Below are 26,363 nucleotides of genomic sequence, written 5' to 3'. Positions count from 1 at the left end.
GTTTTTTAGGAATGAATTATTACAAACTTTATAATGGCCATAACTCCCTTAATATTGACTTTTCGGCGTTTTTAGATATTTTTGTGATTAGTTTTTTAGGAATGAATTATTACAAACTTTAAAATGGCCATAACTCCCTTAATATTGACTTTTCGGCGTTTTTAGCTATTATTTGTGATCAGTTTTTTAGGAATGAATTATTACAAACTTTAAAATGGCCTTAACTCCCTTAATATTGACTTTTCGGCGTTTTTAGCTATTATTTGTGATCAGTTTTTTAGGAATGAATTATTACAAACTTTAAAATGGCCATAACTCCTTAAATATTGACTTTTCGGCGTTTTTAGCTATTATTTGTGATCAGTTTTTTAGGAATGAATTATTACAAACTTTAAAATGGCCTTAACTCCCTTAATATTGACTTTTCGGCGTTTTTAGCTATTATTTGTGATCAGTTTTTTAGGAATGAATTATTACAAACTTTAAAATGGCCATAACTCCTTAAATATTGACTTTTCGGCGTTTTTAGCTATTATTTGTGATCAGTTTTTTAGGAATGAATTATTACAAACTTTAAAATGGCCTTAACTCCCTTAATATTGACTTTTCGGCGTTTTTTAGCTATTATTTGTGATCAGTTTTTTAGGAATGAATTATTACAAACTTTATAATGGCCATAACTCCCTTAATATTGACTTTTCGGCGTTTTTAGATATTTTTGTGATCAGTTTTTTAGGAATGAATTATTACAAACTTTAAAATGGCCATAACTCCCTTAATATTGACTTTTCGGCGTTTTTAGCTATTATTTGTGATCAGTTTTTTAGGAATGAATTATTACAAACTTTAAAATGGCCATAACTCCCTTAATATTGACTTTTCGGCGTTTTTAGCTATTATTTGTGATCAGTTTTTTAGGAATGAATTATTACAAACTTTAAAATGGCCATAACTCCTTAATATTGACTTTTCGGCGTTTTTAGATATTTTTGTGATTAGTTTTTTAGGAATGAATTATTACAAACTTTAAAATGGCCATAACTCTCTTAATATTGACTTTTCGGCGTTTTTAGCTATTATTTGTGATCAGTTTTTTAGGAATGAATTATTACAAACTTTAAAATGGCCATAACTCCCTTAATATTGACTTTTCGGCGTTTTTAGCTATTATTTGTGATCAGTTTTTTAGGAATGAATTATTACAAACTTTAAAATGGCCATAACTCCTTATGTATTGACTTTTCGGCGTTTTTGGCTATTATTTGTGATCAGTTTTTTAGGAATGAATTATTACAAACTTTAAAATGGCCATAACTCCCTTAATATTGACTTTTCGGCGTTTTTAGATATTATTTGTGATCAGTTTTTTAGGAATGAATTATTACAAACTTTAAAATGGCCATAACTCCCTTAATATTGACTTTTCGGCGTTTTTAGCTATTATTTGTGATCAGTTTTTTAGGAATGAATTATTGCAAACTTTTAAATGGCCATAACTCCCTTAATATTGACTTTTCGGCGTTTTTAGCTATTATTTGTGATCAGTTTTTTAGGAATGAATTATTACGAACTTTAAAATGGCCATAACTCTCTTAATATTGACTTTTCGGCGTTTTTAGCTATTATTTGTGATCAGTTTTTAGGAATGAATTATTACAAACTTTAAATGGCCATAACTCCCTTAATATTGACTTTTCGGCGTTTTTAGCTATTATTTGTGATCAGTTTTTTAGGAATGAATTATTACGAACTTTAAAATGGCCATAACTCTCTTAATATTGACTTTTCGGCGTTTTTAGCTATTATTTGTGATCAGTTTTTTAGGAATGAATTATTACAAACTTTAAAATGGCCATAACTCCCTTAATATTGACTTTTCGGCGTTTTTAGCTATTATTTGTGATCAGTTTTTTAGGAATGAATTATTACAAACTTTAAAATGGCCATAACTCCTTATGTATTGACTTTTCGGCGTTTTTGGCTATTATTTGTGATCAGTTTTTAGGAATGAATTATTACAAACTTTAAAATGGCCATAACTCCTTAAGTATTGACTTTTCGGCGTTTTTAGATATTATTTGCGATCAGTTTTTTAGGAATGAATTATTACAAACTTTAAAATGGCCATAACTCCTTATGTATTGACTTTTCGGCGTTTTTAGCTACTACTTGTGATCAGTTTTTTAGGAATGAATTATTACAAACTTTAAAATGGCCATAACTCCTTATGTATTGACTTTTCGGCGTTTTTGGCTATTATTTGTGATCAGTTTTTTAGGAATGAATTATTACAAACTTTAAAATGGCCATAACTCCCTTAATATTGACTTTTCGGCGTTTTTAGATATTATTTGTGATCAGTTTTTTAGGAATGAATTATTACAAACTTTAAAATGGCCATAACTCTCTTAATATTGACTTTTCGGCGTTTTTAGCTATTATTTGTGATCAGTTTTTTAGGAATGAATTATTACAAACTTTAAAATGGCCATAACTCCCTTAATATTGACTTTTCGGCGTTTTTAGCTATTATTTGTGATCAGTTTTTTAGGAATGAATTATGATAAACTTTGAAATGGCCATAACTCCCTTAATATTGACTTTTCGGCGTTTTTAGCTATTATTTGTGATCAGTTTTTTAGGAATGAATTATTACAAACTTTAAAATGGCCATAACTCCTTATGTATTGACTTTTCGGCGTTTTTGGCTATTATTTGTGATCAGTTTTTTAGGAATGAATTATTACAAACTTTAAAATGGCCTTAACTCCCTTAATATTGACTTTTCGGCGTTTTTAGCTATTATTTGTGATCAGTTTTTTATGAATGAATTATTACAAACTTTAAAATGGCCATAACTCCTTAAATATTGACTTTTCGGCGTTTTTAGCTACTACTTGTGATCAGTTTTTTAGGAATGAATTATTACAAACTCTAAAATGGCCATAACTCCTTAAATATTGACTTTTCGGCGTTTTTAGCTATTATTTGTGATCAGTTTTTTAGGATTGAATTATTACAAACTTTAAAATGGCCATAACTCCCTTAATATTGACTTTTCGGCGTTTTTAGCTATTATTTGTGATCAGTTTTTTAGGAATGAATTATTACAAACTTTAAAATGGCCATAACTCCCTTAATATTGACTTTTCGGCATTTTTTGCTATTATTTGTGAATAGTTTTTTAGGAATGAATTATTACAAACTTTAAAATGGCCATAACTCTTTAAATATTGACTTTTCGGCGTTTTTAGCTATTATTTGTGATCAGTTTTTTAGGAATGAATTATTACAAACTTTAAAATGGCCATAACTCCTTAAATATTGAGTTTTCGGCGTTTTTAGCTATTATTTGTGATCAGATTTTTAGGAATGAATTATTACAAACTTTAAAATGGCCATAACTCCCTTAATATTGACTTTTCGGCGTTTTTAGTTATTATTTGTGATCAGCTTTTTAGGAATGAATTATTACAAGCTTTAAAATGGCCATAACTCCCTTAATATTGACTTTCCGGCGTTTTTAGCTATTATTTGTGATCAGTTTTTTAGGAATGAATGGTTACAAACTTTAAAATGGCCATAGCTCCCTTAATATTGACTTTTCGGCGTTTTTAGCTATTATTTGTGATCAGTTTTTTAGGAATGAATTATTACAAACTTTAAAATGGCCATAACTCCCTTAATATTGACTTTTCGGCGTTTTTAGCTATTATTTGCGATCAGTATTTTAGGAATGAATTATTACAAACTTTAAAATGGCCATAACTCCCTTAATATTGACTTTTCGGCGTTTTTAGCTATTATTTGCGATCAGTATTTTAGGAATGAATTATTACAAACTTTAAAATGGCCACAACTCCTTAAGTATTGACTTTTCGGCGTTTTTAGCTATTATTTGTGATCAGTTTTTTAGGAATGAATTATTACAAACTTTAAAATGGCCATAACTCCCTTAATATTGACTTTTCGGCGTTTTTAGCTATTATTTGCGATCAGTATTTTAGGAATGAATTATTACAAACTTTAAAATGGCCATAACTCCCTTAATATTGACTTTTCGGCGTTTTTAGCTATTATTTGTGATCAGTTTTTTAGGAATGAATGGTTACAAACTTTAAAATGGCCATAGCTCCCTTAATATTGACTTTTCGGCGTTTTTAGCTATTATTTGTGATCAGTTTTTTAGGAATGAATTATTACAAACTTTAAAATGGCCATAACTCCCTTAATATTGACTTTTCGGCGTTTATAGCTATTATTTGCGATCAGTATTTTAGGAATGAATTATTACAAACTTTAAAATGGCCATAACTCCCTTAATATTGACTTTTCGGCGTTTTTAGCTATTATTTGCGATCAGTATTTTAGGAATGAATTATTACAAACTTTAAAATGGCCACAACTCCTTAAGTATTGACTTTTCGGCGTTTTTAGCTATTATTTGTGATCAGTTTTTTAGGAATGAATTATTACAAACTTTAAAATGGCCATAACTCCCTTAATATTGACTTTTCGGCGTTTTTAGCTATTATTTGCGATCAGTATTTTAGGAATGAATTATTACAAACTTTAAAATGGCCATAACTCCCTTAATATTGACTTTTCGGCGTTTTTAGCTATTATTTGCGATCAGTATTTTAGGAATGAATTATTACAAACTTTAAAATGGCCACAACTCCTTAAGTATTGACTTTTCGGCGTTTTTAGCTATTATTTGTGATCAGTTTTTTAGGAATGAATTATTACAAACTTTAAAATGGCCATAACTCCCTTAATATTGACTTTTCGGCGTTTTTAGCTATTATTTGCGATCAGTATTTTAGGAATGAATTATTACAAACTTTAAAATGGCCATAACTCCCTTAATATTGACTTTTCGGCGTTTTTAGCTATTATTTGCGATCAGTATTTTAGGAATGAATTATTACAAACTTTAAAATGGCCACAACTCCTTAAGTATTGACTTTTCGGCGTTTTTAGCTATTATTTGTGATCAGTTTTTTAGGAATGAATTATTACAAACTTTAAAATGGCCATAACTCCCTTAATATTGACTTTTCGGCGTTTTTAGCTATTATTTGCGATCAGTATTTTAGGAATGAATTATTACAAACTTTAAAATGGCCATAACTCCCTTAATATTGACTTTTCGGCGTTTTTAGCTATTATTTGCGATCAGTATTTTAGGAATGAATTATTACAAACTTTAAAATGGCCACAACTCCTTAAGTATTGACTTTTCGGCGTTTTTAGCTATTATTTGCGATCAGTATTTTAGGAATGAATTATTACAAACTTTAAAATGGCCATAACTCCCTTAATATTGACTTTTCGGCGTTTTTAGCTATTATTTGCGATCAGTATTTTAGGAATGAATTATTACAAACTTTAAAATGGCCACAACTCCGTAAGTATTGACTTTTCGGCGTTTTTAGCTATTATTTGTGATCAGTTTTTTAGGAATGAATTATTACAAACTTTAAAATGGCCATAACTCCTCAAATATTGACTTTTCGGCGTTTTTAGCTATTATTTGTGATCAGTTTTTTAAGAATGAATTATTACAAACTTTAAAATGGCCATAACTCCTCAAATATTGACTTTTCGGCGTTTTTAGTATTATTTGTGATCAGTTTTTTAAGAATGAATTATTACAAACTTTAAAATGGCCATAACTCCTCAAATATTGACTTTTCGGCGTTTTTAGCTATTATTTGTGATCAGTTTTTTAAGAATGAATGATTACAAACTTTAAAATGGCCATAACTCCTCAAATATTGACTTTTCGGCGTTTTTAGCTATTATTTGTGATCAGTTTTTTAAGAATGAATTATTACAAACTTTAAAATGGCCATAACTCCCTAAATATTGACTTTTCGGCGTTTTTAGCTATTATTTGTGATCAGTTTTTTAAGAATGAATTATTACAAACTTTAAAATGGCCATAACTCCTTAAATATTGACTTTTCGGCGTTTTTAGCTATTATTTGTGATCAGTTTTTTAAGAATGAATTATTACAAACTTTAAAATGGCCATAACTCCCTAAATATTGACTTTTCGGCGTTTTTAGCTATTATTTGTGATTAGTTTTTTAAGAATGAATTATTACAAACTTTAAAATGGCCATAACTCCCTAAATATTGACTTTTCGGCGTTTTTAGCTATTATTTGTGATCAGTTTTTTAAGAATGAATTATTACAAACTTTAAAATGGCCATAACTCCTTAAATATTGACTTTTCGGCGTTTTTAGCTATTATTTGTGATCAGTTTTTTAAGAATGAATTATTACAAACTTTAAAATGGCCATAACTCCTCAAATATTGACTTTTCGGCGTTTTTAGCTATTATTTGTGATCAGTTTTTTAAGAATGAATTATTACAAACTTTAAAAAGGGCCGTAACTCCCTTAATATTGACTTTTCGGCGTTTTTTGCTATTATTTGTGATCAGTTTTTTAGGAATGAATTATTACAAACTTTAAAATGGCCATAACTCCTTAAATATTGACTTTTGGGCGATTTTAGTTATTATTTGTGATATGTTTTTTAGGAATGAATTATTACAAAATTTAAAATGGCCATAACTCCTCAAATATTGACTTTTCGGCGTTTTTAGCTATTATTTGTGATCAGTTTTTTAGGAATGAATTATTACAAACTTTAAAATGGCCATAACTCCTCAAATATTGACTTTTCGGCGTTTTTAGCTATTATTTGTGATCAGTTTTTTAGGAATGAATTATTACAAACTTTAAAATGGCCATAACTCCCTTAATATTGATTTTTCGCCGTTTTTAGCTGTTATTTGTGATCAGTTTTTTAGGAATGAATTATTACAAACTTTAAAATGGCCATAACTCTCTTAATATTGATTTTTCGCCGTTTTTAGCTGTTATTTGTGATCAGTTTTTTAGGAATGAATTATTACAAACTTTAAAATGGCCATAACTCCTTAAATATTGACTTTTCGGCGTTTTTAGCTATTATTTGTGATCAGTTTTTTTAGGAATGAATTATTACAAACTTTAAAATAGCCATAACTCCTTAAATATAGACTTTTCGGCGTTTTTAGCTTTTATTTGTGATCAGTTTTTTTAGGAATGAATTATTACAAACTTTAAAATGGCCATAACTCCCTTAATATTGACGTTTGAACGTTTTTAGGTATTATTTGTGATCAGTTTTTTAAGAATGAATTATTACAAACTTTAAAATGGCCATAACTCCTCAAATGTTGACTTTTCCGCGTTTTTAGCTATTATTTGTGATCAGTTTTTTTAGGAATGAATTATTACAAACTTTAAAATGGCCATAACTCCTTAAATATTGACTTTTCGGCGTTTTTAGCTATTATTTGTGATCAGTTTTTAGGAATGAATTATTACAAACTTTAAAATGGCCATAACTCCCCTAATATTGACTTTACGGCGTTTTTAGCTATTATTTGTGATCAGTTTTTTAAGAATGAATGATTACAAACTTTAAAATGGCCATAACTCCCTTAATATTGACTTTTCGGCGTTTTTAGCTATTATTTGTGATCAGTTTTTTAGGAATGAATTAGTACAAACTTTAAAATGGCCATAACTCCTTAAATATTGACTTTTCGGCGTTTTTAGCTATTATTTGTGATCAGTTTTTTAGGAATGAATTAGTACAGACTTTAAAATGGCCATAACTCCTTAAATATTGACTTTTCGGCGTTTTTAGATATTATTTGTGATCAGTTTTTTAGGAATGAATTATTACAAACTTTAAAATGGCCATAACTCCTTAAATATTGACTTTTCGGCGATTTTAGCTATTATTTGCGATCAGTTTTTTAGGAATGAATTATTACAAACTTTAAAATGGCCATAACTCCCTTAATATTGACTTTTCGGCGTTTTTAGCTATTATTTGTGATCAGTTTTTTAGGAATGAATTAGTACAAACTTTAAAATGGCCATAACTCCTTAAATATTGACTTTTCGGCGTTTTTAGATATTATTTGTGATCAGTTTTTTAGGAATGAATTATTACAAACTTTAAAATGGCCATAACTCCTTAAATATTGACTTTTCGGCGATTTTAGCTATTATTTGCGATCAGTTTTTTAGGAATGAATTATTACAAACTTTAAAATGGCCATAACTCCCTTAATATTGACTTTTCGGCGTTTTTAGCTATTATTTGTGATCAGTTTTTTAGGAATGAATTAGTACAAACTTTAAAATGGCCATAACTCCTTAAATATTGACTTTTCGGCGTTTTTAGCTATTATTTGTTATCAGTTTTTTTAGGAATGAATTATTACAAACTTTAAAATGGCCATAACTCCTTAAATATTGACTTTTCGGCGTTTTTAGCTATTATTCGTGATCAGTTTTTTAGGAATGAATTATTACAAACTTTAAAATGGCCATAACTCCCTTAATATTGACTTTTCGGCGTTTTTAGCTATTATTTGTGATCAGTTTTTTTAGGAATGAATTATTACAAACTTTAAAATGGCCATAACTCCTTAAATATTGACTTTTCGGCGTTTTTAGCTATTATTTGTGATCAGTTTTTTAGGAATGAATTATTACAAACTTTAAAATGGCCATAACTCCCTTAATATTGACTTTTCGGCGTTTTTAGCTATTATTTGTGATCAGTTTTTTAGGAATGAATTATTACAAACTTTAAAATGGCCATAACTCCCTTAATATTGACTTTTCGGCGTTTTTAGCTATTATTTGTGATCAGTTTTTTTAGGAATGAATTATTACAAACTTTAAAATGGCCATAACTCCTTAAATATTGACTTTTCGCCGTTTTTAGCTATTATTTGTGATCAGTTTTTTAGGAATGAATTATTACAAACTTTAAAATGGCCATAACTCCTTAAATATTGACTTTTCGGCATTTTTAGCTATTATTTGTGATCAGTTTTTTAGCAATGAATTATTACAAACTTTAAAATGGCCATAACTCCCTTAATATTGACTTTTCAGCGTTTTTAGCTATTATTTGTGATCAGTTTTTTTAGGAATGTATTATTACAAGCTTTAAAATGGCCATAACTCCTTAAATATTGACTTTTCGGCGTTTTTAGCTATTATTTGTGATCAGTTTTTTAGGAATGAATTATTACAAACTTTAAAATGGCCATAACTCCCTTAATCTTGACTTTTCGGCGTTTTAAACTTTTATTTGTAATCAGGTTGTTAGGAATGAATTATTACAAACTTTAAAATTTACTCCGTAAATATTGACTTTTCGACGTTTTTCGCTATTATTTATTATCAGAATTATAGGCTTGCATTTTGAAATATTCATAACTCTCTAAAAATTAACTTCAAACAATAAAGAATTCCCCGTCCCTGTCATTAGATGTTGTTTTTCTATCCCTTATAACTATTTCAGTTTGTGTCTCAAGTCTTTTGTTATTGTTGCCAATCGGCTGACCCCTGCACTGAGAAAGAATTTTAATGGACGCCAGCAACACTTATGGTAGTGTCAATTATATAGTTTACATTAAATGGCGTTTTATTTTCTCGTTTTAAACTATCAGACAACAAATGGAACACTCCACTCAAAACACTCAAAAGAAAGTTAATTAAAGAATTTAAATCAAAGCAACATTACAAAGATAAGAAAAGAGAGAAAGCTCTCAGAAATTACTCTCACAAATTACTTCACTCAACTTAAACTATTACAAGAGCGAGTGAGAGGCTTAATATCAGACTAGTATATCCAACAAGATCCACAAACAACTACTCTTGGCCATGGCATTAGGTCGACGTATAGAGATATGAATGACCAACACCAAAAGACTCTCAAGTGAGTTTAAGTGGCTCATTTCTTTGCTTTGCTTTGCTTGCTTTTGCCCACCAAACAAATCACTCATTTGGGAGGGGGAATTGTGCTGTTGCATATCGAAGAAAGGTGTCTTGGTAAGAGCAATGGCTCTACAGCAATCAGTTCTTTTGCAACAACACACCAGTATGGTAATACCAAATACTTGAACAGTGTCCGTGACCACAAAGTGCTGTACTCCAGAAAAGAAGAAAAAAAAACCAAACGGAAATTGACAGCAACATAAAACAACAACATCACGGAGAAATTTGTGTCTGTGAAAAAGAAAGAAGAAAAAATAGAACCAAGCCAAAGAGCACAAATTTCCACAAACGGAAAAAGAACAAAAGAAACAAATATTGTGTTAAACCGTTAATTAAACAATTAGTCTCAAAGCCCAAAACAAAGGAATTTATGTAATATAATATTCATCAGCAATAGAAATTATTAGTGTTTTTCTCGAGTGCTTAGCTAATCTCAAAAAAAAAAAAACAACAATTACGACAACAAAATGGATAAACGTTTACTTTTGGTAGGTGGAAAATGTGTGAAATATATATTTCTTGTTGTTTTTTTTTGTTTCTACTCTACATTCTTTTCTTTTGAGAAAGAAGAACAGAAGGCATTGGAATTGTAAATATTTTGAGGCAAGACTGTGTGAAATAGGTCAAACTTTGACCGAACATTGTATTTTATTGCACAATTCACTGTCGACATGAGTTGAGAACTAGGGAAGTTGGTTTTTCAAGTTCCTGTCTTGAGTCTTTTGTTGCTTTCTGCATAAAAACTTGATAGTATTCAGGTAGTAATATTTATTTTTAGTATATGTATGAATTACAACAACTAACCATTTCACAAAAACACAATTGTTGTTATTGAAAATTTTGTGTAAATAAAAGAAATGCATAAAATGGTTTAAGTCAATTCAATTTTTTGGAGAGTCTTGAAAAAATTTTTTAATTTTTTTTTAACAAAATTTTCACAGAACGAAACCTATTCTATTTTCCCAAACTCCTTCATAAACAGAGTAGGAAAAATCAGCTGATTGTCACTGTATTAAATTCCGTGGAGTATATTTCAGATATAACCAGTAAGGGAAGTCCTAATGTCGGACGGGGTCGACTTTATGATACCCTACACCACTTTCCTAATTTAGTAGAGCTCCACATAATAATTTAAAGTTTTTATGGGAGAATCTCATCATACACGCTTTGATTATAATTATTAAATTATAATTATAATCAAAGGACTAAATATGCCGAAGCATTTGTATCTTTTAAATTCGGACTTGTATTGCCCATTTGGTGCAAAATTAATTTGAAATCAGATAAAGATATATATGGGAGCTATATCCAAATCTGAACCGATCTCTATAAAATTTAGCAAAGATATTTCTGAGTTGTATTTGATATATTTCCCTGAATATCGTTGTTACGGAGTGCATATTACGGCTGTGGGTAACAAATCGGATGAACAATATATATGGGAGCTTTAGCTCCCATATCCGAACCGATCTTCACCAAATTTGGCATACTAGATTCTAGACTCAATTCGGTCATATGTGCCAAATTTCATCCCATTTGGGTAAATATTAAACGTTTGGGGCACAATAAAAGGTAAATCGGACGAAGTTATATATGGGAGCTTTATCCAAATCTGAACCGATCTCGATAAAATTTGACACATGTATTTCTGAGCTGCATTTGATATATTTCCCTAAATATTGTTGTTACAGAGTGCATATTAATAAATAATAAACCGGATGAACAATATATATGGGAGCTATAGCTATATCTGAACCGATTTCGATCAAACTTGGCATACTTATTTTCAGGCCTAATTTGGTTGTATGTTTCATACTATTCGGGTTGATATTACACGTTTGGTGCACAATAAAAGCCAAATCGGAAGATATATATGGGAACTATATCTAAATTTTGACAGATTGTCTCCAATTTCAATAGAGTTGGTCCTTGGGCCAAACAAGTGATTTGTGCAAAAATTAATCTGGATCGGGCAATAAATGGGAACTGTACTTTGTTTACAAAAATACATGACAGACGGACGGACAGACAGATGGACGGACGAACGGACATCCATAAATCATCAAAAAGAACTATGGGTCTATCTCGTTTCCTTTTACCTGCTACAAACAAATGCACAAAGACATAATACCCTGACCTGACGGTGTAGGGTATAAAAAATAATTTTCTTTTCTTTCTAGAGGACATATTATCATTTATGAATTTATGATAGATATATTACATAAAAAATACTTGAAAATTGTATTCTAAAAGGATACGATCTTTAGATTTATGAAGGGGCTACAAATGAGAAAATGAGAAAGGGGCTACAACATGGATTTGTTTTAAATAGAAAAACTTATTCGGGTCTGTGACTAAAATAAATCAGTGCAACCATTAAGGCCAGTCTGCAGGCAAGTCTTTGGTGTCTTCTTCTGGTATATCTTCCAAAAAAGGATAATAATTAAAAAAAAAAAACAGATCCCTGAGATCTACTACCAAAATAATTTTGGATATAGGTAAATAATTTATTTGTAATCTCCATGACAGAGGACAATATTATATAACATTAAATCTTGAAAATTTATTTAATTTTAGATATTTGAAATCAAAGATAACAAAACTGAGCTATTAAAATAGCATGGTTTGAGGATATCCATTTTCAATATTTCATATTTGGATCTTAAAATATTTTCAGCCACCTTGGTTTAGGTTGTAAGTTTATGACCAAAAGATTTGCTATATATTATTTAAAAATGCAAAATGCCATAAATATCCTTTTAAAATCCATGCGTTTTTTGTTAGGAACACTTTGCAAAAATATTTGCAATAAAAAATTTATGATTTTTGACAAGGATGTCCTTAAATAACAATAAAGTTCATTTTTTGCCAAGAAGACCCAATTAAAAAAAAAACTACGAGTTTTTGCCATAAAACCTTTTAACATTTTTTCTTACAAGAAGGCCTTTAAATATTTCCGTACAAATTCAGAGAATTATTGACATAATGTCCTTAACAAATGCAAATAAAAACCTCGACTATTCTACATTAAGTCCTCCAAAAAGTCGTACACATGTGTTTTTTTTTTTTTTTTTTTTTTTTTTTGCTAAAAGAAAGTCCTTGGAAATATCCTTCAAAAATGTCTTGCAACACCCCAGATTTTTCGCCATGAAGTGCTAAAACAATTTCTAACAAAATCCATTTCTGAAAGAGTTTTAAAATCAGACCTTCAGATCCTTCAAGAATAGCAAGGAACACATTATCGTTTCTTTTCTATTGTAACCTACAAATATCGCCTTTACACAAAATTGTCAAGTTTGTGTCTTAAGTCTTTTGTTTTTCACCTCAGGAAATCTTAAGTTATGTTCCCATTTATTCTTTGTTATTCAACGTTCTCTTACTATGCTTTCAAGTTACCTCAACTATTTTAGTTTAGATGATAAAAAACCTGTCAATCGGCCTCATAGAATTTATGCTAACACTGCTGCTACTGGTTTTTCAATGGCTCTCTTTGTAGCTTCTTTCGGTTGTTTAGCTTTTTTTTTTTTTTGAGGTCGGCCAAAGAAAATCATGTTTTCTTTAGATGTTATTGTTGCTTTCATTATGGCCATATTTATGAAATGTATGCTTGTGTTGTTTTTATTAACATTTACAGCTATTTCCATTGCCAGTTTCCTTTTATTGACAGCAAACGGCAGTGTGGCAAGAACGCCAACCTCGTTGCCGCTCTTAAAATTGGTCCGGTGCGAAACAATTTTCTTTTTGCCACAACTCTGTTTTCTTTTGTGTGGCGCTTTTTCATGAAAACGTTCTGGAAAATACTTTTCTTAACTGTTCGTCCGCCAAGCGAAAGGTTGCGAGCATTCAAAGCAACAACTGCGCAATGCAAACAACCTCTTCTCTATGACGTTACACTCATGCAAACATGCATTCCCGTTAAGTCAGAGTCAGAGTGAGGAATTCTGTTCATAAAACTTAACACCATTTATTTGCGATCCAAAAAAAAAACTCCACGAAGAAGAAAGTCTTGTTCCAGACCAAGCAACAGCAACGACCACATGCAGTGGTCGTCACAGAGTTTTTTTTTAGATTTCAATTTAAGTTCCTCTTAAAACTAGGGTACTGTGAAATATTTATAGGGGTTTAAAGTTTGTGAAATTATTTCACAAATGATACGAATATGACAGTATCAGGTCTGGGTAGTGTTAATTGTAATGGATCTGTGGGAAATTAAAAATAAGTTTGTTTGGTTGCTGGTTTCCGAATTTTTAAGATTTGTGTTCTCCTATGGGGGTCATAACAAATGCAAAAATATACTGAGAGTTTATTTTATTTTAAAACCAGCACAGAAAATCTCCCAGACAATGCTAACCCACATAAAGGCAAAAAATAATACAGTTCAGCAAATAGTCTGGGGATAGAAAGTCATTAGTTAGGATTAAGGTGTTAGATCACCTCAAAGGGCCATAGAGCTTAAAAGGGATTTAAAGTTCATGAACAATTATCTTTTTATAACCTCCATCATACATAGTATGGAGGATATATAAAATTCATCATTCCGTTTGTAACTACTCATCGAATAATAATGTTAGACCTAATAAAGTATATACAGGTTGAGGCCCAATAAAGTATATACAGGTTGAGGCCCTATAAAGTATATACAAGTACAGCAATTTGTAAACAAACAAAATAATCGTGTTTACTTGCCAAAGAGGTCAGCTGAAAATATGTACCTTCGGTTGGCCACCAGAACTCAAGCGCCGGTCATGGTGATGGTGTGGGCCGCCTTAGCAGACGATGGTCGCCCTCTGCTCGTATTAATCGACCGTGGCATCAGAATAAATGCTGAATATTATCGCGTAAATATTCTGGAGGGTGTATCAAAGCCTTGGGCACACAAACATTTTGGCCACAGACCTTGGACTTTCCAACAGGACTCAGCTCCATCGAACTCAGCACGCGTCACCCAAGAATGCTTACAAAATGAGGTTTCTCGCTTCATTTCCAGCACATAATGGCCAGTAAAATCTCCGGATACCAATCCGTTGGACTATTGTGTCTGGAGTATTTTGGAAAGCAAGGTTGGCACTAACATATACCAAAGTGTCGATCACCTCAAACAAGCGCTTTGCCGGGAATGAGGCAAAATACCGCGGAACAACATTCGGGCAGCGGGTGACGGTTTTATTTTTCAATGTCTTTAGGTCTTTTGTCTGAAATTCTATACAAGAAGTGCTTTTGTAAGCACCTTACTCCTGAAAGAGAATTTTCTATATAGGTCTACGATATCGTATAACACCTATATAACGTTACCTCCCGATATTCGGTATTTTGATGATTTTCGCCACATTTTTCAATGTAATACTTTACCCCCTGGAAGAGAATTATCTATAACGCATATCCTCCAAACAACAGTACTCCCCGATATTCGGTTTTTTGATGATTTTTGGGACATTTTTGATTTTTCGGAATTGCTTTAAATTTTGTATTTAAAGCTCGTAATAAGCAGTACAACTAGTGATGGAAAATTGTCTATGTAGGTCCACGTCTTCATGTAGCTCACATATAAAGGCAACTCCCTTTATTCGGTATTTTAATGATATTAGTGACATTATTTACCGGAATTGTTTGAAATATCGTATTTAAAGTTCGTAACCGGAACTACAGCCGATGACAAAAAATTACATATGCAGAACCACGTCTTTTCTATAGCCTTCATATAACGGGGTTCCTTTGAGCGGTATTTTTCGACGGTTTTTTTCTGAAAATTTCATTCAAAATGGTGGAGTGTATTAAAAGTTCGGCTCGACCGACCGGTCGGCTTAACATACATTTAAAAGATGTGAAAATGCTGTAAAGCCCTCCAAATATTTGAGAATGAGTGAAATGGAGGCTGTTGCGGATATATATGTCAATTTGAATACGAAAGATCCTGAAAAATATCATCGTAATTTCTGCGAATTTTCAAAATTATTTCTGCGAATTTTCAAAATTATTTTTTAAATTTAAAAGAATTTATCAAACATTATTTGGCTGTAATTAAAGAAACTAGATAGATATGAATCATTAGTCTAAAATCTTCAAGCTCTTTGGGATCTCACTCACTGACCGATACCATAAATACTCTCGAGCTCTAAGGCCATGGCTCTGACATTTTTCCACAGGGAAAATTATGATTGCTTTTAAAAAATTAGAAATATGGCAAAAAAAATTGATCGATGGTTGTTTTGAGAGAAAAGAGATCTTTAAAAAGTGTACTCCTTTGGTAAGGATAATTTGATATGTTTTCTTGTAAAATAAGTCCTCTGTAGATACACGACCTTTGGAGTGTTGAGAAAAGAATTTTGAATGGACTTCTATCTATATCAAACCCGCATCCATCTAAGCTCGCTGTTCATTAAAATAAAGTATTTTAAGAATAACTCAACTCGTTCTTTTAGACTTGATCATGGTCGGTTTATCCTTTAAGTAATTCTGTCAACGAGTTCATCGAGAAAAGCTCTCTCTTATTTGAGCTCGGCTACAATGGAATCCCAGTAGTTCCATCGATTCCAGCAGCATGTCTTTAATTAATTATGAGACCCTGGCAAAGCAGTTCGAATATACCATCGGATCTAGCAGCTCGTCTATATAGCCTTTTTACTACGAAACTCATCCAAATAGATTCTTTGGTGGCTCTCAGCTCGTCTATATAACGATAGATACTCGGTGGATCTTCAGCTCGTCTATAGAGACTCTGTGGCCCTTCAGCTCGTCAATAGAGACTCGGTGGCCCATCAGCTCGTCTATAGAGATATCCTGGACTTCAGCTCGTCTATAGAGACTTCCAGTCCCTTAGCTCGTCGGTGGGTTTTCAGCTCGTCTATAGAGACTCGGTGGCCCTTCTGCTCGCCTATAGAGACTCGGTGGCCCTTCAACTCGTCTATAGAGACTCGGTGGCCCTTCAGCTCGTCTATAGAGACTCGGTGGCCCTTCAGCTCGTCTATAGAGACTCGGTGGCCCTTCAGCTCGTCTATAGAGACTCGGTGGCCCTTCAGCTCGTCTATAGAGACTCGGTGGCCCTTCAGCTCGTCTATAGAGACTCGGTGGCCCTTCCGCTCGTCTATAGAGACTCGGTGGCCCTTCCGCTCGTCTATAGAGACTCGTTGAGTCTTCAGCTGGTCTATAGAGACTCGGTGGGTCTTCAGCTGGTCTATAGAGACTCGGTGGGTCTTCAGCTCGTCCATAAAGAATCGTCTGGTCTTCAGCTCATCTATACAGAATCGGCTGGTCTTCCGTTCGTCTATAGGGAATCGGTGGCCCTTCCGTTCGTCTATAGAGACTCGGTGGCCCTTCCGTTCGTCTATAGAGACTCGGTGGCCCTTCAGCTCGTCTATATAGAGATTTGGTGGCCCTTCAGCTCGTCTATAGAGACTCGGTGCCCCCTCAGCTCCTCTATAGAGACTGGGTGGTCCTTCCGCTCATCTATAGAGACTCGGTGGCCCTTCAGCTCGTCTATAAAGACTCGGTGGCCCTCCAGCTCGTCTATAGAGACTCGGTGGCCCTTTAACTCGTCTATAGAGACTCGGTGGCCCTTCGCCTCGTCTATAGAGACCCGGTGGCACTTCGCGCGTCTACAGATAGTCCCTGGCCCTACAGCTTACCTATATAGAGTCTGGCGCCTCTCTACTATTAAATAAAATATAAACAGCTCAGCAATTCCGAGACCTTGGTTCTTATGCTAGTATATAGAGGGCCTCAATAAAGACAGCCTTAAAGTTTCCTACAAATAATGACAGTCTTCAGGTCCCCTTTAAATGCAGGCCTTAGGTCACCGCAAGGACAGTCTCAGATCGCCTGTAAAGCCTCTCTCCTGCTCGCCTATAAAGTTTCTTTTAATTCGTCTTCCTTTCAATTCGCCCATAAAGTCGCCTATGGAAACTGTTTGGAGCTGGTCTATAGGGTCTGCCGCAGCTGTCCTGTGACGGATACCTTCAGCTCGCCTATAAAAGCTACAGTCAGGTCGTCTACAAAGTTTCTTTTTTTATTTAGTTTTTTAGACATTCCTTTTAGACCGTATATAGAGACTTCAGTTCTCGTCTGCAGATACTCTCTTTCAGTTTGCCTTTGATGGCTCCCTCTAGCTAATGTAAGAAAACTAAGTCTAATTCATCTAAGAAGACTCCTTTCACCTCGTTTGTGGAGAACTACTTCTCCTGGTCTATGGATCTTTGTCGACTCCCTTCATATGTGGTCTTCATGCAGCTCGTCTATGGAGAACTCCTTCGCCGGTAAAGCCTCTCTCCTACTCGCCTATAAAGTTTCTTTTAATTCGTCTTCCTAGCTCACCTCATTTTTGGAGAACTCCTTTTACTGGAGTATGGAGACTCTCTTTTGCTCATCTTTGTCGACTCCCTTCATATGTGGTCTCCATATAGCTCATTCATGGAAACCGCCTTCAGCTTGTCTCTTCTTTTTATTATGTGTTTGTTTTTTTGTTTCTAATTTCCGCTCCATTATTTCTTGTCATTATTCTTCTTCTTCTCAATATTGAAACGTTGTATCACATTGTCTGCTCTTTATGATACATGCCAATCAGTCACTCGTTCGTTCTTCAATTTTTTTATTAACGGTAAAATAATAAATTAATTTAATTGACATTCACCCGAAAGAATGTTGATTTCTTGACCCACATTTTTTTACAGCAGCGATCAGCTTAATGCTTCATTCTGTCAGAAAATAAAGTGAGATTTTTTTTTCGCGGCGCTGCTGCTGCTAAGAAACAATCACAACAACCAGCAGCAACATCGGATTCATTTCAATATGTATAACAAAATACAAGAAGAACAACATAAATGTTGTTGTTGTTGTTGTCGTCAGCTAATAGAAAATAGTTTAACGTCGTCGCTGTTGTCGTTGTCGTGCAAAGCTTTAAAACACCCAACCAAACACATTAGTCATCCGACGGCAAAACAAGGTGGCTAAAACACGAAACAACAACGGTCTGTGTGGAGCAACAACCTAATTTCAGAATTAATTTATTTTTTTCTTCTTCTTCGGCTGGATGAGGGAAGCAAACGACACGCACATTCTTCCAACGAATGTTGTTAGTAACAGCTAATAAATTTCAAATGGCACCCGAGACCAAGAAATGGCCAAATATTTGTGTTTCTCATAAATTCTAAAAAAATAGAAATTTTCGAGTGAAAAAAAAAATAAATATTTGAAAGTTTTTTTTTGAAATATTTTCATATTCATAGGCAGCAAAAAAAAAACGAAATCATTTCAGATGAAAGAGAAATTTTGAAATAATTTATTTGCTTTCAGTTTCATTGTTTCTTCTGTCCAGACAATCCTCCCACCCAATCGTAAACAATGGATTTGATTTACAGAGTCGTCTGACCAAAGCAGAGCAGATTTAAATGAAAGTTTAAATGGGTTTCGAACGAAGATGATTTGGATGGGAAATCCATTGTTATATATTCACATCTCATGGAGAATTTAAACGTTTAACCATCTGCTCTTAAGCTAATTAAAGAATCATTTAATTACTAGAGGGAAAAATATCTCCTGTCCCGCTTTAGCTTCTTTATTTATAGATTTCCTTCTCATAGACTTATCCATAAATGCTGCCTTCAGCTCTTCTATAAATGATCTCTCTAGTGAACGCCTCCTTCGAACTAACCTCAACTCCTATGCATTCGGATTGTCTATTGATACTCCCTCCAACTCGTCTATAGAGACTCCCTCTAACTCGTCTATAGAGACTCCCTCCAACTCATCTCCAGATACTCCCTCCAACTCGTCTATAGAGACTTCCTCTTACTGGGCTACAGAGACTCCCTCCAACTCGTCTCTAGATACTCCTCCAAGTCTTCTATAGATACTCCCTCCAACTCGTCTATGGAGACTATCTCCAACTCGTCTATGGAGACTATCTCCAACTCGTCTATGGAGACTATCTCCAACTCGTCTATGGAGACTATCTCCAACTCGTCTCCAGAGACTCCCTCCAACTCGTCTCCAGAGACTCGCTCCAACTCGTCTCCAGAGACTACCTCCAACTCGTCTCCAGAGACTCCCTCCAACTCGTCTCCAGAGACTTCCTCCAACTCGTCTCCAGAGACTCCCTCCAACTCGTCTCCAGAGCCTCCCTCCAACTCGTCTCCAGAGACTCCATCCAACTCGTCTCCAGAGACTTCCTCCAACTCGTCTCCAGAGACTCCCTCCAACTCGTCTATAGAGACTGCCTAGAACTCGTCTGTAGAAACTCCCACCAACTTGTCTATAGAGATTCCCTCCAACACGTCTATTAAGAGTCCTTCCTGTATGGGTTTGGGTATCCTAGATATGAGTTTCCTTGCCACAAATTTAGGGGAATTTTGGGATCGTTTACTCCCCTCCAAACACTTCTCCGAACTCATAATAGATTGCCGGAATCTATCCTGATTTTCGGGTTGAGGCGCCAGAGGCTTCAGCCTGCGATTGGGCTCCTTGTGCGGCACTGGAGCCGGCCGACTGGGTTGTGGTGACAATTGCCGCGATGACTGCTTCTACTGCTCAAACATTTTGTTGATTTTGGCCACGGTCTCCTGGGACTTGGGTGAACCATGTTCACATTCCGTCAACTCTATGCGGGCTATGCGATCTGCCCGAGATTTGAGGCCAGCCCTGGCTATGTCACGCCGTATGTCACAGGTGGCAATGCGATTGCGATAATCCCAGCTATTAGATTTTTCCACATCCCCATTGATGGTGTTGTCCGATTCACAGCCTGTATCGCAGGATGATCAGTGGCAGCAGCTGCCCGATGAATCGGAGAAGACAGAGGCGGAGCTGGAGGAGGTAGGGGGTTTAACAAATGTCGGTGGGGAATTTGTGGTACGTTGCTGCTGCTGTTGGGGTGATGGCTGTTGCTGCTGGTGTTGGGAGGGTATTAGTTGGACGGGTGGCAGACTCCTTTTATATTCCATATAACTGTAATTGGGTTTTGAACCCGTTTTCGTCATCAGTAACTCCATTTCGGCTACCTCTGTGCTGACCCACACTGGCCAGAGTTTCATTAGAGGGTTTGCGCTGGATGTGATGCATTTTGTTGCTGTTGGATTTTTTCATAATTATGTTTCGTGAAATTCGGGGAGGAAAGGGGTAATAATATGTTATTCCCAGGGCTTAAAGGACTGTAATCTAAAGCATACGTATAAGGCTTGTAATTCTTATTTACTTTGGACACTTTGAAATTCGTTCGGCAATCCGAGAGAATTTAAATTTTTATGGTACTATTTTGTTTTTTTTAGGGAAATTGTAAACTTTTCTTTACCCACTGTAGTTTATCACATTCGTATAAGGCATGTAATTCTCATTTAGTTGGAGTTTGTAGTGAAATCCGCCCTCAATCCTTCTTCAGAAGAACATTTTCGTAAATTTTCCTTATGAAACGTATGTATATAACCCGTTGTGTTCCGCGTAATTATAAAATCAAACAAAAGACTTAAGAAACAAACACTTCACATTGTAAACAGAACAAACAAAAGACTTAAGACACAAACGTGTTGTACTGTTACAGCTGGAAGCTAAATAACCGTAACTCATAGCTTCAACAATTACGTCAGGTGTTAATTAAGAAATTGATTTTTTTACCTCATCCACAAAACCTCCCCCCCCCTCTCTCTCTCTCTCTGAGGAATATCAAGCCATTTGAAATTGTTTTCTAATAAAATTATGAAATATTTTCTTGTAACAAGAGCTATTTTTTTTTTTTGGCCAAAAAATGACAATAAATTTGCTATTGTTAATTTTTATTGTAAACAACAAAAAGAAGAAATGGCGAAAGTTGCCAAAGAAAAATACCAAAAAACAAAATGAATTGAAAAAAACTTTTGTAAACATTCAACGACAGTCTCGATATTTTTTTTTTCTGCTGTGAACAGCCAGCATCCATTATCGAGAGTGTGTGCGGTTGATGACTGAAGCTCAAGATTCCAATGTTGATAAATGGTAATGAAGTCGAAACCTGTGAAGGGAGAAAGAAAGCTTTCTCTTTCGCCCTCTAAGACCACAACAAGTTGCCATAATAAGCTTATGTGGGGGTATACATAAATGGTACATGAATAAATCGTCTAAAGAATGTTAGTTACGCCAGCAGCACCCAATTCCCCTATAAATCAAATTATTAACTAATAAATTTTAATTTCTTCCACTGGTCTGGAGTCTTGTTTTACATATGCCATGCATTTTTCCAAAGGTATGCAGGCGGTAATTCCTTTCCTTTTTTTTTTCTTTGTTTATTTGGATTTTCTTCCCCCTTCAGCGCTAAACAAGAAAAGGTCGCCAATGATGGTAGAAAGAAAACAAAAAGAGAAATTTCACAGCGCCAAGCAACTCATCACAGTTCAGTGATTTTTTCAATTTCATTTTTATTTTTTTGGTTTGGCTGCTGCCATGGCTTTGGCATAAATGAAATTAAAAGTGACCTCTCAAGTGGTTATTTTGATTGCTCTGCTCCACTGAATTGTATGTGTGTGTGTAGTGGTGTCGAACAACACATTGGGTTACAATTGAATTTATTATTTACATTTATAGAAAAGCCTAAGGGGTCTCAATAAACAAGCCAAAAAGAGAACTCTATGGACGAGCTGCAAGAAGTTTATATATTCAGGATGGGAGTTATTAGGAATAAATTTTTAAAGATCAGATAGAAGAAGTATTTAGATACCAGCTGGAGGAAGTCTTTAAAGACAAGCTGAAGGCTGTCTTTGTCGACGAGCTGAAGGCTGTCTCTATAGACGAGGGTGAAGTCTGTCTCTATAGACGAGGCTGAAGCCTGTCTCTATAGACGAGGCTGAAGCCTGTCTCTATAGACGAGGCTGAAGCCTGTCTCTATAGACGAGGCTGAAGCCTGTCTCTATAGATGAGGCTGAAGCCTGTCTCTATAGATGAGGCTGAAGCCTGTCTCTATAGACGAGGCTGAAGCTTGTCTCTATAGACGAGGCTGAAGCCTGTCTCTATAGACGAGGCTGAAGCCTGACTCTATAGACGAGGCTGAAGCCTGTCTCTATAGACGAGCGAAAGGCTATCTCTATAGACGAGCGGAATGCTATCTCTATGGACGAGCGGAATGCTATCTCTATGGACGAGCGGAAGGCTGTCTCTATAGACGAGCGGAAGGCTGTCTCTATAGACGAGCTGAAGGCTGTCTTCATAGACGAGCTGAATGCTGTCTCTATAGACGAGCTGAAGGCTGTCTCTATAGACGAGCTGAAGGCTGTCTCTATAGACGAGCTGAAGGCTGTCTCTATAGACGAGCTGAAGGCTGTCTCTATAGACGAGCTGAACGCTGTCTCTATAGACGAGCTGAACGCTGTCTCTATAGACGAGCTGAACGCTGTCTCTATAGACGAGCTGAAGGCTGTCTCTATAGACGAGCTGAAGGCTGTCTCTATAGACGAGCTGAACGCTGTCTCTATAGACGAGCTGAAGGCTGTCTCTATAGACGAGCTGAAGGCTGTCTCTATAGACGAGCTGAAGGCTATCTCTATAGACGAGCTGAAGGCTGTCTCTATAGACGAGCTGAAGGCTGTCTCTATAGACGAGCTGAAGGCTGTCTCTATAGACGAGCTGAAGGCTGTCTCTATAGACGAGCTGAAGGCTGTCTTCATAGACTGGCGGAAAACTAGACAAGCTGAAGGCTGTTTTCATAGACGAGCTGAACGCTGTCTTCAAGGCGAGCTGTCAATTAATAAAAACATTTTTCAAAACCCTGAGGATTAATTTTTTGCTATAGAAAAAAAAACTTCTTAGACCCTTACTATATTATTACTATTTTCTATAAAAAAAAATCTCCTTAGGCTCCTGAGGATAATTTTTTCAGGAATCGCCTGAAACCCCCTAAGGATTATTAGTTTCTATAGAAAAAAAAACTCTTCAGAAACCTGAGGAGTATTTTTTCTATAGAATAAAATCTCTTGAGTATTATTTTTTTCTGCAGAAAAATCTCTTCAAAAAACCTGACGATAATTTTTTCTATAGAAAAAAACCCCTGAGACCCTTAAGGATAATCTAATTCTACAAAAAAAATCTCAAGCCCCTAAGGATTATTATCTCTGTAGAAAAAATCCGAAGACCGCCGAATAACAGTGAAGAACAGAGGATCCCTGAGGATTACCTTTTTCTATAAAAAAAAACTACTCAAGACACTACTATTTTTTTTCTTAGTGAAAAACTCCTCTGAACCCTGAGACTTATTTTTTCTATCGAACAAAATTACTGCAGACATCTATCGATTTTTTTTAAATTTTTCTATATTTCCCTATACCTCTATTTTCCAAAGTCATACTCAAAATATTTTATTCTCTCCATCTCTTCTCTTACAGAAAATTCTCTCTTTCATTCTGCTCTCCTCGCTGACGGCAGCACAACAACAACCGACGCTGCCGCAACAGCCCACACAGCAAGGAGATTATGGAGAAGAGCCTCCAGAGGGCTACTATGCCTTTGTGGAATCACCCAATGCCATACCGCCCAAGGTGCGACCACCACCCTACACCCATGTCAATGTGGATTGTAAAAATGTGGCCAACAACAAAAAAGTTGCTGTTTCGGTGAATAACATCTGCGGAGATTTGAATAAGGGTCAAATACCCAAAAATCCGATGAAACAAAATGTCTTGGGAGAACCATATCCTTTGTGAGTTGAAAGAATGAAATTATCCTTATGGAAATTATTAACTTTCCTTTTTTTGTTTCTAGTGAATTGATTCGCAATCACACTTTAAAGTTCCTTTCCAAGACCTTGCCAGTGCTGCAGGCGGATGATACTCTGCCAAAAGTCACTCAAATATTGAGAGATGATCCCGTGGAACAGGTGGATAACAATAACATTGATCAGCAGCAATATGGCAATGGAGCTCGCACTAAACGTGAAGCAGTGGCGCCCAAATTGGAACCCACAAATGAAAATCATAATTATGGTTACTTCGATCCAGCCATTGATGAGGAGGAAAGAGCTCAAAAATCCCAGGGGGATGCGGATCGTAAATCACGTAAATTCTGTGATGGTGGTGGCATGTAGGTCGTACTTTTACATCAACATGGATCCATATTTAATCTGGTATTTTCTTGGTTTTCAGTTTCTGTTCCATTTACAAGGCTCTGCAAGGTGACACTTCTTCCTCGGCCCCCTCTGCTTCACCCTTGACTGCCGAGAGACGTGAGGAGATCGGACCCATACGCTATGAAGGTCCTCCCACTCCCTGCCCGGCCAAAGTGGAATATGCCACTCCAGTGTTTGCCAAAAACTACCAAGGCTCCTGGCGTTATGTTGTACAGATTCCCTATGAAGGCTATTTCACCCAGACCATTGAGGTGACCCGCTGCATTCAGGCTAGATGTCATTATTTGGATGGTGGTTGTCTGTCCTCACCACGTTGGGTCAGCTTGTTGGTAGCTGAGATATTCTATCCAAATGCCGAAGATACGGTACCCCAACCCTCGACCACCACTCAAGCTCCTTCGGTACAAGATTTCCAAGCCTATCAACAGTATTTACAAAAACGTGCTGGTGTTGCCACCGGTTCGGAGGGCGCCAATCACAATGGTGGCGATTTCAATCAACACTGCGATGGTCACGATGAGATTGGTTGTTTCCAGGTGCGTTTGTACTATGATTGGTTCCTGATTCCCGGCTCCTGTAAATGTTGGCGTCCCGACTACTTTGCCAAATATGTGCGCAGAAAGTCTGTTGCCGATTTGTAAATTATGGGCAGCACATTAATAATATTCTAGTACTCTGCCAAGTCCTTGCTAAAAAAATTCAATTTAAATTTTTGAAAACAAAATATTATCCCGCTCCTACTTCTAATTTTAAGTTATGATCTTCATAAAAAGTTCCATTTATTTAACTGCAATAATTTGCAAAATTTATATTTTTAAGTATCTTCTCCTCTCACTACATGAAATTCACATTCTAAAAATCCTCTTGACCTTTGATCCACTTTTGATAATGTTCTCAGACATCATTGGATTCTTAAGAGTCTGAATTTCGTAATATAATTAACCTCATTATTAAAAGAAAACTTGTCTCTTTCAAATCTTTTTTAAGATAGTATTATGGTACGACAGGAAATGGTTTCAATATCCAATATTCTGAGCATAAAAATTACCATTTAGTTATCTATAGAATATATTTCTCAATAAATTATCATAAATTATATTATTTATATTTAATAAACATTACAAAATACAAATAAATATTATTAAAAAAAAATATGAACAATCTTTATATATACTTAAATAGACATATAAATATCTGGTAAGAAAATATTGCATTCGACCTTTAAGGAATACTATTTTCTATAGAAAAAATGCCTCAACCGCCTAAGGATATCTTTCTGTATAGAAAAACATTGCTCAGCCTCCTAAAGAATAGCATTTCTTTTAGAACTACATTTCTTATAAATCTGAGGATAACTTTTTTCTATAGAAAAAACTCCTCAGGAACCTGAGTATTAAATTTTTTAATAGAAGAAAATTGTAG

The 26,363-nt window shown here is 34.8% G+C and overlaps 1 protein-coding gene across 1 annotated transcript; it reads left to right on the top strand.

Moving 5' to 3' along the window:
* The first annotated feature begins 9,938 nt into the window (after nucleotides 1–9,938).
* LOC101892783 (uncharacterized) lies at nucleotides 9,939–26,080 on the top strand. The gene is made up of 4 exons (XM_005180905.4): nucleotides 9,939–10,359; nucleotides 24,202–24,515; nucleotides 24,578–24,895; nucleotides 24,958–26,080. The coding sequence occupies exons 1-4, from the start codon at nucleotides 10,339–10,341 to the stop codon at nucleotides 25,580–25,582; spliced, it is 1,278 nt and encodes a 425-aa protein (XP_005180962.1). The 5' UTR covers nucleotides 9,939–10,338; the 3' UTR covers nucleotides 25,583–26,080.
* The last annotated feature ends 283 nt before the right edge of the window (nucleotides 26,081–26,363 follow it).

Source organism: Musca domestica, unplaced genomic scaffold, assembly GCF_030504385.1.
Source record: "Musca domestica strain aabys unplaced genomic scaffold, Musca_domestica.polishedcontigs.V.1.1 16, whole genome shotgun sequence".
In the NCBI taxonomy this organism is placed as follows: domain Eukaryota; kingdom Metazoa; phylum Arthropoda; class Insecta; order Diptera; family Muscidae; genus Musca; species Musca domestica.
The sequence above is the reverse complement of the archived record's forward strand: the minus strand, read 5'-3'. Positions and strand labels throughout refer to the sequence as shown.

Bases quoted from the DNA above. Each gene is read 5' to 3' on its own strand.
- LOC101892783 (XM_005180905.4), top strand. From the start codon at position 10,339: ATGGATAAACGTTTACTTTTG. The intron at 10,360-24,201 runs GTAGGTGGAAAA...CTTCTCTTACAG, and splicing joins TGGATAAACGTTTACTTTTG to AAAATTCTCTCTTTCATTCT. The intron at 24,896-24,957 runs GTAGGTCGTACT...CTTGGTTTTCAG, and splicing joins TTCTGTGATGGTGGTGGCAT to TTTCTGTTCCATTTACAAGG.